The sequence below is a fragment of the Xyrauchen texanus genome, chromosome 19 (assembly GCF_025860055.1).
Source record: "Xyrauchen texanus isolate HMW12.3.18 chromosome 19, RBS_HiC_50CHRs, whole genome shotgun sequence".
Lineage (NCBI taxonomy): Eukaryota > Metazoa > Chordata > Actinopteri > Cypriniformes > Catostomidae > Xyrauchen > Xyrauchen texanus.
Genome location: NC_068294.1, coordinates 19,366,562 through 19,381,347, shown reverse-complemented (window position 1 = coordinate 19,381,347; position 14,786 = coordinate 19,366,562). Strand labels below are relative to the sequence as shown.

The window sequence follows — 14,786 nt, the reverse complement described above, 5'->3', positions numbered from 1 at the left end:
CCCTCAGAACCCAGAGGGTTAAGCGTGCGCGCTCAAGGGATGAGCATCCCCACGACAGAATGTGCATCAGCCGGATGCAGTTTCAATCTCTCGCCCTTAGATCGGGACATTCGCACAACTCATAGAAGAGGCACTTACCGCTCAGAGAAATGGCAATTTCAGAGTTTGTAGTTATTTACTTGATCTGCTTCTGTATTTTTTTTATCTTTAATAAAGCTATAACATATTAAATGTAACTGCATTAAAGATGTAACACCAGGGTGTTTCTTTTAAAGATGCTCGACACGCAAGTTTTGCTTCAGCAGAGCGGCAGCTCCAGCACAACAAGAGCGCTTCTGTATTTACTTATTTGGTATTGTTGTATAATTCCCTCATACTTTGCGATCTACATCACCTGAAGCTGTTTGGAAAGTTTAGAGAGCATCTGGACTGTGATCTGTGTAATTCTTCCTCTCCTCAGTCAGACGCGAACTGCAGTGCTGCTCTCATGCGTTAACATTAGAGTTTGTTACATTAAATACGATCAACTGACTACTCGACAATGGAAATTTTTGTCAACAATTCTTTATTTTCGACGTTGTCGATAATGTCGACTATTCGTTTCAGCCCTAATTTGCATCATATTTAAGTATTTGACATTAAATAATTTTGAGAAGTTGGGATATTCCAATCATGTGGGAGGTTGACATGACCTGCAGTGTGGCATGTTATACTCCATCTTAAACTATTTGAAACAGCATTTTACTCATTCGTGTCTAGTTATTATGCATGCATGTTTCTCAAAATAATTGAGATGCTACATGGAATATTTGTTAACTTCACATTTTATTTGTCATATTAAACTAGTAAATGCAAAAAGGTGATTAAAAAACACCAAAATATTCACATTCCCTGATACATTCATATAAATTTCAACCTGAAATGTTTGTGTTGATTAAGAAAAGTATAGATATGGTTAAACCACACATATCTATAAAAACAGACCAAGTGCAAGTAGCATATGTTATAAACCTCTCTTGCTCTGCTCTGTTGATGGAGCAAAACCTTGAAGTGGTAAGTCCTCCACACCAAGAGGCAAAAAAAAGAGAAAAAATAACAACTTTCCCATAAACAAAGCCAGAAAAAAATTCCCCATCCCTTAGATCTCTTAGATCCTTCTCTCTACCTCTCTTCTCAGTGGGCTCACCGCACGCCATCTCCCTGCCTTCAAATATGCTGCTGGCCCTTTAAATCCTCTCCGCTATAATTCCTGGAGCGAGCAGCTGGCCATAAAAAAAGAGCGAGAAAGAAAGGGAAAAGCACATACTCTCTTCAAAACACAAACCCAGACACATATACATGCTTGCTCTCTCACCTCATCTCACTGACAGGTGGAGGGACACAGTGGTGTATTTTCTAGCCAGCAGAAGTGAGCAGGAAGACAAGAGAAGTTTCCTCTCAGACAGGCTTGAATCACTCCACAAGACATGCATTCCTTTCTAGTTTTTCCTGCTCTTCTTTGGATTTGGTAATTCTGTAGACTGTAAGTTCTTTAAACAGTCTGAGAGAGAGAGAGACTGAGCAAGAGAATGCCCCCTCAGGTCATAAGGATTTTATATGTCTTGTCTTATTTCTTTTTCCAAGGGGGCTTTATCAGGTAAGTCATGCCGTGGTTTTTAATAGCATGCCTGAATTTGTTGTTTGGTTATTCGTTCACTCTAAGAAATGCCAGAATTGTATTGTTTTCTGAGAGTATTTCAGAATTTTGATTTGAGAATAATAATTGGGAGAGATTTTCGGTGTGTAACCATCAAACATGTATCGGGGTCATCAAACATTCAAACAATATATGAAATGTCTCTGCTTGGACTGTAAATTAGCTCTCTGTTGTAACTTTAAACTTTAAGGTGGTTTGGAAGGTTTTTGTTAGCTTATTTTGTATACATCTTTAATTTAAAAAAATCATAGAAGTGATTGGTACATGTAAACTGTCTCAACATAAAAAGTATAAAGACATGCAAATTAAGATAGCAAATTGTAATATGATTGTCTTCCTATATTCTTGAGAAATGTAAAAAGAAATGTGTTCTGTTTAAACTAATAGTGACAGACTTTAAGTTGCTGAGAGCAAGAGCAGTGCTTTTCTCCTTCCAACACAACATTCAGTATTTCCAAATGTATGCAACATTTTGGAGGGAGAAAGGGAAGCTGTTGAAATAAGCTCTGGATAAAAAAAAAAAAGAAGTTTGATTCATTGTGTTTAGCAGACAAAATGAGAATATTTTATGAGATTGCTGAAATCATGGGCTGCCTTATTGGAAACCACTGAACAATATCCAATAGCACAAAACTCATTAGCGCACAGTGAGGGTTGTGTCTCAATATTTTATTTATACAAGAACAAAAGAAAGATTTTAAAGCATATAAAAGACATAGAGGGTTGTCAGCACTGTTTTAACTAAAGAAGAAAAAACATACCACAATTTTAAAAAGCTCATAGAATAACAGTTATAAAGGGAAAAAAAAAAGGCACCTCTTTTTATTCGTCTCTCTTATTTCACCCCCTCTCTCTCCCTTTGAATGAAAAAAGCAAAATGTTTTTGCTTTGAGTGTACTCCCTGTTTCATGCCCCATTGCATCCAGGTGTGAACAGGCTGAAGTTATATTTGCATTATCCCAGAGCCTGGGTCTGTCGACGTGAATCCGCTCTTGGAGAAAGGTACTGACAGGAACTCATCAGAGGAAAAGCAGAGAAATAGAAGATAGTGAGTTATGATAGGGTGAATTCATTCAAGAGGAAGTCATGATGTTGCAGATGATGTAAAAGATGGTTAAACTAGCAAAGGTGTGAGTGCATGAGACATCCACGGGGAGAATGACTCTCAGAGGAATATGTTACATGTTACAGTATATCACATGTTACATACACACACACGCAGAGATGCACTGACTTCTGGAGAGCAGGTATGATTCCAGAATGCTGGTCTCCTGCTGGTCTATGAAAGGCGTACGGTGTGAGAGTGGGTGATGACATCCCAGCAGTGGCATTCACCGGATCAGTGTGTCAACCTGCAGACACTGTGTGGGCGATTCAGAGTGAACAGAACATGGAGGCAGAGATGAGCACTGTTTGGGCTGAGCTGTTGGACTGTGAGGGGGCGAGAATGGCTGTGACAAGAAACCTGGGTTGAAATCCAGCAGGTGGCTGATTATCAGGCAGACAGGTCAGGAGCCCTGATTCCAGCTCTAGTCAGACAGACATGAGTGTCATAACTTCATCACTTGCGATTCCACAATTGCATGCCCTGCTGAATGTTAGGACCATGGACAGCACCATGAATATATTAAACGAGGAAAAGCCCAGCAGTTAACAGGTCAGCAGTGTGGTGATTAAGTGAAGTTGAATTTAAGAAGTCACTATTTGTGTTCACAGATCTTTCATATTTTGATGGAAGTTTTGAACCAAGTATAACCTCAGCGAAAACATGGAATGAAAATTACGTCAAGAAAAAGGACTAACATGGTTTGAAAGACCATCTTGCACTGTGTAAAATGAAGCCATCCGTCAAGGTTGAGACAGTGGTATTTGTAAGGTAATATAAGTGACTCTGCCTGTTGCACTGCTGAGATGGAAAAAAAAAACTGTAGAATTTGTACAGCCCAAACTACACTCCGTGTCTAATTATTAATGAAGAAGTATTTGAATTCAGGTTTTCGTCTCAGGGCTAGACATAAATTCCAGACATGAGCATGCCATTCACACAAATGAGCTAAGAATGTTTGCCAAATATGACCCTTTGACCACAGCAACACAATAATCAGCAACAGAGGAATTGCAGAGGTCAGGGGCCATAACTAAACAGAATTCAAAAACAAAAACATTTTCAAAGTTTTTATATTGTGTTTTTGTTTTACATGTCTGTCCTAAAAAAGGCCTCATTCATGAACCCCGAGCAGAACATTTGTAAATTTTTGTGTACATTGTTCATCCAGCCATTCTATGTAAATTCTCAGATATATGAAAGTTTGCATATTTTAAAAACGTTAGTTGGTACGAACAAAATTTGCACCTGCTTTGAATCGTGTGAAAGACAACCTTGTTCTTTCAGGAAAACTGTCATGACTACATTTTGATAGAAGTGAAATTAAATAAGTGGTGGTGGACAACCTCCTGCTGGCATCAACTGAAATGTTTTGACACTCATGTCAAACCATTTTTTTATTGACTATTGATTCACAAAGGAGCCTCAGATGACCACAAAAACATGTGATGACAGTAAGTCCTTCATTTATTTAATACACTATTGTGATTGCTAAATAACAATTTTACAATGTGAATGCATTTCAGTCATAAAAATTACTACATTATTGTTCTGCGTAAACGTTAACTACTGGTAATTACTAGTGAACCTTGTGCCTTCCTTATATGGCGTTTTCAGGGGTGAGGGTTATGGCAATTGTCAATGTCTGCCTGTTTATTCACTCAACTTTCAATAACATACACAAGTTTTACTAACAAATCTGGAGAGTATGAAGCATTTGTGAATCCAGCACAACGTTTTAGGGAAGTTCCATTTTACACTCAAATGTATCCAAATTGACTATATTTACAAGAGGCGCAAAGAGTTTATATCTTTATAGTATTTATAGTAATATAGTATATATAACTATATAGAGTTTATAGTATCCATGCACATTAAAAACCAATTATTTGTCTTATAATTGGTGTATCATGTAAATTTATAATTTTTCTTAAAACCTTATTAACAGACTGATCTCACTATGAATTTGGTGACAGTAGGTTGAAAGTTCTTCAGCTGAAATTGGAATGTGCTTACAGAAATTTGAACCACTGCCCCCAGTAACTGAAGCTGGAAGTGGTGTTGAACGAATGGGCACGTGTGAGCTCATTTCTGGTTGAAATGTCCATAGAATGTTGCCATAAGTAAGTTGTAATGCGAGTTACTTTAGTTGTAAATAATGTAATAAAGTCATAATGCCTTTTTTATTAGCCATACATGCTCACCCAAACCCCAACTCTTATCGTCAGTGGAGTGAAAATGTGGCCTCTAAATTTATGATCATCAATGAATGAATGCAATCACTTCCTTTGTTCCATGGAACCAGGACCCATGTCTCTGAGGCTGCTTGTGCAACATGCTATCAGTAACCCCATAGGAAAAGACAAACCCACTTGAACTGATGCAAAGATGTCTGAGGGGAGTTGCCACTTTTCAGTAACTCTTCAGAGTGGGAGCAATGATGCAGTACTGGAACATTCTACAGTAACATCTCGAATTCCTGTGTGATCATGTTAATATTAAAGATCTCAAAAATATTTCCATATAATTTTTTTTTTTAAAAAGACAGCATTTTTCTATTATATACAGTATCTGTTCCATAAGCTGGTGAATGTAGTTATAAGTCCATCCTCCATTCTAATGTTCATGATTCATAATGGCATGGGTTGGCATGCATAAGTTTAGCATTCCGTTCCTTAATTATAATAAATCTATGAGAAAATAAAAACACTTTGATGGCAGGCCAAAAGAACAAACTAATTTGATTTGCTTTCTAGGCATTTTGTAATAATGACATTGACCCTATAACAAACATGATTTCAGGGGGGTTTGGGGATTTAATTTGTATTTGATTTAAACGTTTTGCTAATTGGGATTCAAAAAGCAACTCTGATGCAACATTGCTATTCACCCATTTTGCTCAAAACAAACAATGCTTGCAACCAGCCCACAAATATTTGTCTGTCTACCTCAGCTGCTTCAAAATTGAAAGAGAGAGAGAGAGAGAGAGAGAGACTGAGCACACAACAGTATGCAGAGGGGTGGATGGCAGGGCAGATTTGACCCATAGAATGCAACATCACTGTGGCAGAGCAGCATAGGTGGTTTAGTGATGTGAGCATGGACATACGGCTGAGAGGTGACAGACTGCCATGCAGGACTGTGAATGATTGCTCCTGGAGCCCATTTCACATACCATCAAATTGTGAGAAAACAACCCATGCCCGTTACTTTTAATACAGTGAAATGTGTACTTTGCCTCTTTTTGGGTTTGTGTGAGGTAATACATGCAAACTTTGAGTGGTCTGAAAGATGAGCTCTTTTCACCAGACCACCTTTGAATTAGAACCCTGCTTAGGTGTAGATTTAGGTAGGGATGGTAGGGACATGTCCCAAACAACAATTTTACCACATAGAAAATACTTTATCTTCACACTATGTTTTTAATATTAATTTTGAATGAAAATTCAAGTTTCTCAGTATCATTATTCATGTGTAAATTATTGCCCGACCTCTTGGTTGGTGTTGTCACGGTGCACCTGCTACTTTTCTCAGCAATATTAAGGATGCACCAATCACAGTTGTTTGTGATTACTGCATAAATATTAAAAAGAAACATTCCTGGAGATTATACGGGTGGATTTCTATTTGTATTTTAGGTACAGTTCTTAATAGTGATTAATAGATTTATACACATTTTGTATACAAATCTTTCCTGTGCAAGTCAAAGCCCAATTATTGGAGGTTTCTGCTTTTACAGCCGGCATGCACCCTCTTGAGGAAGACATCTTTGAATTTGAATGACTGTGCCAGGCAGATTAGTGGTGAAGGATTTTAAGATGCAAGTATAATTGTGCAGAGAACTGATTGCTATCACAAATTAAGAATATTAGTGGTGATCAATAGAACTGCAGAATTGATCAAATTTTGCGATGTATCGCAAATAAACTTGCGGTATGATTTTAATGCATTAGGCTATTAGGCATGTGCAAAAGAGTCTAGCAAGCAGCTTGTCAAAATCAGTCGGTCTACATCAGCGCATGGATGTTTGCATTTTTAACTATTATTTTATATTTTGTGCACACAAAGTGGGTATTACAACTGTGCTCGTCAGATAACACAATATCAGGGAGAGAGGCAGCCCTATTCTCGGGAGAATGAAATGAGAGCACAAGCATACTAGAGCCGTGTAATTCCTCTGAACGCTGAATAAATCATTACCCTCTGTATGGTTACCTCTTGACACTGGCCCACTATAGTAGAAACAAATTAAATTCAATAGTGCTAATCACAACTTTTCAGTAAACACCCCACTAGTGCGCTGACCTCCAGACGGGCTCTCAAACCGGGCCACACCAGCCAATTAAATTGGTTTATTGATATTTCTGTGTCACGGCAGTTACGAGAGCACCGATGCTAGCTGGTGAAGATTTGCTCTAGCGGTCAGTTGCCATGACAATTGTGGTGTATTGATCTGTTTAGCTTATGGCCTTATCCATTACCCTGAATGACAGCTGATTTTATCCTAATGGATAAATAGAAGCAGAGGCAGTTTCTCAAGAGCAAAACAGCAGTGGTCAAGGAGGATATGAACCCCCTAAGGTCACACTTCATGTCTTGCATCACAAATATGTTCAAAATCATTAGCATGACTGACTGACTGTCTTGATGAGAAAAGTGAAACAGGCCATGAAGGCTGGAGCCACCACGTCTGAGTACTATGTTTTTATGGTAAAATATCAGACTATTCTGTAGGACAAATAGAGATACTGTGATTTTAGATACAGATCTTAGGCCAGCGCACGTGATTTCAGACATCCTAATAACCAATGCAATGCTGCTGGTTCAAGTACAGGTCAATGTCTTTATTACGAAATGCCTAGAAAGCAAATCAAATTTAGTTTGTTTCTTTTGGCCAACGGAATCATTTGACTGGCATTTTGCACTAGATTTAATAGTATGGTGAGGACTGCAATGCAAAACATATGCTTGCCAACCCATGCCATTATTAGGATTGGGAACCGAGAACCTTATTCAGAAAATTTGTATTCATTTAAAATAAGTGATCCAATAACATGTGGTCAGTTGAGACACATTGCTGTTTACACTTGATCAATAAATGCATCTCCTGTGACCACATGTGTTTGGATTTGGAGGTGAGGTCTCCGATTTCATGACGACATACATACTGTCAGTGTGTTACTGCATGATTATAAACTGCAAAAATGTAATAAAAGACAAAGAATGCACACAAAAAAAAGGTGCGCTGTTTCAAGCAGATGCAGATGAAATTTAATCTAAGCACAAACACAACATTTCCAGTAGAATTCTCAGTTATTTCCGTGGATTACCTGTATTAAAGGTGCATCAGATGTCTGCACTTCTCATCTGGTTTGATATCAAATACACTGATGAAGATCCATGAAGTTCTTGTGCTTGTGTATGTAATCACTTTTATACATTTCCCAGTTGGATGGTTATTTCCTTTTAAAGTCACTTGTAAACTGTAAAGTTTAAAATCTTGTTTTAGCTCAGCGGTTGATTGACAGGTGAAGGGTGGAGCTTCACTGATGCTGGGATGCATACAGGACGGATGGAGTTTATACCTCAAATACGATGTGGTCACATGCGATATGATCAAAAAAACCTTTTAGACCCCATTTATACCAGTATTTAGTGCTGACCACATGTGATCGGATCACCCGAAATGCATCTTAATACCATGTGTAAACGGGGTCTTGTACAGCTTTATACTATGCATGCCATTTAACAGGCTGTAAGTTTATCCCACACAGCCTCGTTTTCATTCACGTCAAAAATCAAATGTAGTCTGTAGAATAACATTTATCTAGCTGACAGAACAGATACATTTAAATCCATAAAAAAGTTTGTCTTACTTCATGTTGTATGTAACCTGTATGCAATCCCTCAGGTTTGCTGAGGGCTAAAGCTGTAAACAACAGCCAAAAAGGGTGAATTAGGCATGCATGACCACGCTGGCTTGCTCTTTATCTCTGTCGGCACAACCACCTGCAAGTCCATGCCCCATCCATTACTCAAGTGCTACACTATCAGCTCATCGGGTCTTCCCACACCGCTTCCCTGCTTTCCCTCACTTCTCTGTCTTTATTTTCAGCCTCACCTTGATGAGGAATTTTTCTTGCCACAGATCTTCCGGACCCAGGCCAGACTAGACCTGACACTGTTTACTTTGACTAATTGAAGCAGTGCAGGATTCCAGGAGGTCAGGTAGAATAGTTATATAGAACTGTCTGGTAGATTCAGCTAGTATGACTGTTACAGTGCCAGTTTACTTTCTGGATTGGAGACTATGTCCCCTGCTTGTACACAGCATGCAAGCACACAGAGCTATTAGCAGTTAAATCAGTGTAGAGCCATCCAAGTCATGCAGCATGCTGGCTTCTTCTCTAAGACTATTTCCCTAACACATCCCTGTTTTTATGGATTTTATAAAAGGATTTATGTTTAAACACTCTCAAAGCGAAATGGTATTGGTTACTATATGGTTTTACTCACACAATGATGAAAGATTTCAGAAGAAAACAGCACATCATAATGATGTGAAAGAAAAGGGAAAATCTGCTCATTAAAGGTGCTGCAAGCAATTATTTATGGAAAGGTATGCAAAAAAATGTCCTGCTCCCTGAAAGATATTAATGAAACAAGATTAGTGAGATATCTCAATGGTGTCTGTGACAGCACTAGACTCTGTAAACAGCAAACAAAATGGTGTCTGAGGGCCATGGCCTCTGATGCTTTCTGTCTGTCAATCATTTTACACATTCTCATAATATTGTAGTTGCAGTGAATTATTGAGGCTTAATGCCATTTTAAGCCATGTTGCTCATAACAGTTGTCAGTTGAGGGTGCTATTTTGCTGCTGTTGTTTTTGACAACTTCTCCTGCTTGATACTGGCTTCAGAAGCTCATTTGATATCTTTTGAGTGTAGGGTTTTGGAAAGAGGGGGCTGGCTAATTCAACGGTTCCGTTTGCGGAAATTCTATAATGGCTAAAATAACTTAGAGCACCTTTAAGACAAATTAACAAGTAGTGACTCTGTTAGACAAGAGAAGGGCATTTCCTCTTTATAGTCTCTTTTATTTTAGTAGACAAAAAGTACTCTACCACATTGTAAAGGGGTAAGCTGGGCAAAGATGTGGTGGGAACCAGCTGAACAGTCAACAAGTTTTTATAACATAAATGAACTGAAATAAACAAATACAAACACATTAACACACACATACAGTGGCAGCATGTGGCTCTCTCTCTCTCTCTTGGACTGGCACCTCCGGATCATCTTTATCCCCCTCCTGGCTGATTAGCCCGATTCAGGGCTGGGCGTGTGTCCTCACGGCCGGCCCCACACTCCTCCATCGTCCGATTCATGCCAGGGAAACCCCCAGCATGATGTACTCCCCTCCCTTCCTGGAGGGTGGGTGTTGCCCTTCCGGCCGTGCATGCCAGCAGATCTTCCCTGCATTTCTGGAGCCCTGGGAGACATGAGGGGAGGAAAAAGGACAGAGTGACTCAGAGCGACAGTGAGAGACAGAGAGAAGAGCGAGAGAGAGAACTGTCTCGTCAGTCCCTGGACATGCCAACACGGTCCTCAGCCAGTCCTTCAACCTCTGGTGGATGACAGCTCGCTCCTCCCCTGGTGGATGGCAGTGAGGCCTACGACTCCAGGTGGACTGAACAGCTCCTCCCCTTTCTCGGTGGATGACAGCAGTTCCTCTGATTCTTCAGCCGGCAACGACCCCTCCGTCCCCAGGCAGACGGCCGCGGCTGCTCCCCTGGTGGATGGCAGCGTCGAGGACTCCACGACAGCGCATCCCTCCTCTACATTTCGGCACTAATGTAATGGGGTAGATGGGCAAGGAGGAGGCAGGAACTGGCTGAACAGTCAACGTAAGTTTTAATAACATAAATGAACTCAAATCAACTTAAACACATGGATACACACACACAGAGGCTTCATTAGTCCTCCTCCTCGTCACACGCATGTAGACTTTGCATGATCTTCTGGGAGCAATGCCAGCCGTAGTCTAGATTCAGGATTCCTTTAACTCGCTCAGCAAAGCACATACTTTATCCTCTAATTGCTTCTAAGATGCTTGCACATGAAATACCACCCACATTGTGAGTAAGCTTCAGACTGTGCAACTGTAGCTCTCCCTGTTTTTAAAGATTAATCACAGCTCTTCCTGTATGAACCAGGTCCAAAATGTACTCCTTTGCTGTGGGACAACAGCCTGACAAAATCATTTGTCACTCGCTGGTGTTCAGTCGTAGCCTGATGCCAAGATCCGACAAGGAGCATTGAATATCGCTCCAATTAAAGTGGTTATTTCAGGAGAGGCTGTGCTGGTGCAAACTGTCTACATTGACATGTGTCTCACTCCATAAAGGTGAGGGGAACATCCTGACCTCACTACACTGGCACAAGAACCAGACACTGCTGACTGGACCCACAACAGCTCATCCACACAATTTGTTTTCATTGTCACAGTCCCTGGGTTCAAAATTGCATGAACATGTACTACTCATATTACTTTTAAAAGGAATTCAGTATGCAACATGCAGACTATAAGGATTATGCAAAATTGTTCTACACATGAGATCCAGATGACATGGTACATTCATAAAAATTTGAAACTTCTAACTCATTTTTTGGAAAATGACAAGTTAGCCATGTGCAAACTAGGGTTGCCTGAATATAGGTAGCTGGTATTGGGTTCACCTAACCCCATTCGCACATGGCTCATTCACACATGGAGTTTGTGCAATTGTGAATTTCATGCAATGAACTGTCGGTACTGAAAACTTTCCCTCATAGATTTCATGTGTATTTCAAGTTAGTTGAACTTTGACCGTGTTGACCAATAGGATGTTGCTTGGTTTTCAGCTACACTGAATATTCACAATGGACAAGGATATAATTTCAGTAGCAAGTTTCTTTTGAGCATCAATCTCATAGAGTATAAGTGCAGCATTAAAAAGAGGCTGTTTGGCAATTCGATTTTGCTGGTTTCACACGCACTCAATGTACGCCCACGGCATTTTCACCTGCAGAATTATGCTGTGCAAAGGAATATATGACTGCACCTTTATGAGGGCATTTACATAAGACATCTAGCTAGGGGTGCACCAATTGATTGGCCACTGATCTAAATCGTCTAATCTTCGACTTAAATCAGGGATTTATTTTATGTGTAAGAATTGCATGTTTATGAATATTAAGTTGCCCATTTTTAAGAATCATTATGGTAGTAATTCTGACTTGCTACACAATAAGCAAGGAGAGGATAAAGATACTGCAAACAGCTATAAAAATGAATTAAACAACAAATAAACAAGCAAATACAAATCTGATTATAAATGATGCAATGTGAGTCATGACAATTCGATTTTGTGTAAAGCGATAGAGACTGTTTGAGCGATCAGGAGCACTTTTAGTTTCACTCCCTTCAGCATGTGCGGTCCCAGTGTCAATCAAACAATCACACTCTCCAGTTGCTCTCAGTATCTCATCATTCACTCACCCCAGTGTTATTCTGTGAGGATCCCAATTTAAATCAGATTAATGCTGGTCAAAATATCACTAATCACAGCAATTAGTTTAACCTTTACAGCACCGTGTCTTCATGCATTTGCTTAATAATTGATTTGTGTTACAACACAATGCCAAAGTGCATTTCTCACTGGAGCAGTTTTAGAGTTGTAATGGATATATGTTACTTATCTTTCGTTTTGGGGGTTTCAGAATGAGTCTCCCTCTCTCTCTCTCCACACACAGCCGTGAATTCCCTCAGTCGATGACAGGGAACAGTTGTGTCAGCAGTTGTCAAGGGCAGGTAATGGTAGAATTCAAGTGATAATGCACCAATACCAACAAAGAATCGCCAGTTTCACAAAACAGCATAGGATACAATTAAAGGTACAATTATGGACTTCTGAAGCAGCAAAACTAGTTGGTATACCAAGGGTATCTGCAAATATTGATTCTTTGAAATCATTATATGCAAACAGCATGGGGGGGAAAAAAGCATTCTGCATAAACATGCTTATGGCCCTGAATACGCCACTGCACCAGGGCCCCCCCAATTTAAATTTATTTTGCTCCTGTAACTCTTATGGTGGGTGGTCTGGGAACCCGTTTCTATGTAAATTGGGCTCATTATAGATTGTGCTTCATTCACAAAACTTTTCCTGCACAATTAACAACTCACTATTACCACCAGATGGAAGCTAATCAGATGCAATTAGCTAATTAATTTAGCAATTGTTTGTGTTCAATTTGTCAAGTATGTAGCATCCAAACTAAATGAAAGTGAGAGAGAGTCCTGCATCTCTCCTTTTTGAAACCTGCACCACATAATTGTACAAGTCCTCAAGGAGTGTTACTCTCTCAGGGTTCCAATAAAGACTCCAACACAGAAATTGTAACTCTGAGCCATGATGGACTTCTAAATCTCTTTTAATGTATTGCAAAAGCACAGAGTGATTGTGAGGGCAGGAACAGCTTGAGGCTCTTAAATGTAGCGAGTACACTCCAAGTACTTTTCTCCCTGAACCGGTGCCAAACCCCATCAGATCAGGCTTTACAGACAGGTGGAGCATTGTGGAAGCCAGCTGAGACAGGACCACCTAAGAGAGAGCAATGGCAGGCAAAACATGCAGGAAGTGGAGCTGTGAACTATCCACCGCGGACTCAAGTGCACCACAGACCCTGAGGTGAGCAGACAGGACGGCCTCATTACCTGAGCAAGGGAAGCCAGAGAGAGAGTGTAGCCGATAAATGCGAGAAACAGCAGGATGCCACAAGCAGATCTTTGAGTGGATGGATGGTGTAAAAAGATTCTTATACACCCATGCAAATAATCAAGATCATGATGAGATCTGACACTCCTATTCATATTCATACAGCACAAGCACTTAATGGAACTAATATATCATTGAGCCTTAGCATTCCGCATGTCCTAATTAGACATTTACTGTACATACGTACATGTGTGAGAAGAGACCGAAAGTAGAGGAAGAGTCTGTGTCGCTGCTGAACCTCTCATTAAACCTTTCCATTTCCTGACCTTCATTTCTCTGTCACACCTCAATTACACCTAAATTTATCTCAACTCTCATTTCATTAAAAAAAGAAAAATCATGGCAGAGCTCCTCCTTTAGTAGGCTAATCTTTCTTCTTGGTGGTGATGTCTTTGCATTGGAGTAATGAGATACATTTTTAAAATGGTTGCATTTCAGACAAAATTAATATATTTATATATATATATATATATATATATATATATATATATAAATATATATATATATAAAATTTATTATTTTTGTTTTACTGTTAAACCTGACTTCTGCTGAAAAGACCAGTTTAGACCAAATTTGTAAGTCGTTTAAGGAACTGTCAGGATCCTAACTCTCTAGTTGAGTTTTTGTTGTGCTGGGAACTATATTTGTATCTGTCTTGTGTTTGTACCCGTCTTGTCTATCTAGCGTCTGGATCCTGCCACTTCGGTTGGTCTTGGTTATAGTTTTTGTGGCCAGTTGTGTGAGTGCACTTGGCTTTGTGTTTTCTTATTGCCACGTGCACTCGTGTCTGTACTGTCTTAATTATAACTCCACCCCCCTCATTTCCCTCATTAGTAGTTCATGTCCCTCACCTGTCCTCCTCGGTAGCCTCTTGCTTTTCCCCTCTTTATATTCCCCTTGTGTGATCTGTTCTGTGCTGTTTCATTCCTATTGTCTAGTTGGTCATCTAGTCGGTCTTGTCTTGACCCATCTCAGCTATCTGTCAGAGCCCTGGCACCATCAGCCAAACAATCAAAGAAGTTGAAGCGCTGTCTCACAGACTGACAACATACAATCGCCACTGACCCAAGTTTCCCTTCTGTCACTCACTCAACGTTGTGTCGAATGTAGTGGCACAAGGGGTCTTTCTTGAGAGCCTCGTGTACCTCTGTACTTGAGAAAAGGCC

The 14,786-nt window shown here is 39.8% G+C and overlaps 1 protein-coding gene across 1 annotated transcript in view; it reads left to right on the top strand.

The window, feature by feature from the left end:
- The first annotated feature begins 1,530 nt into the window (after nucleotides 1-1,530).
- glra4a (glycine receptor, alpha 4a) overlaps nucleotides 1,531-14,786 on the top strand; it is a 48,266-nt gene continuing 35,010 nt past the window's right edge. The window contains exon 1 of the mRNA XM_052150039.1: nucleotides 1,531-1,636. Within this exon, the coding sequence (XP_052005999.1) occupies nucleotides 1,569-1,636 (68 nt within the window). The 5' untranslated portion in view covers nucleotides 1,531-1,568. The remainder of the gene's footprint in view (nucleotides 1,637-14,786) is intronic.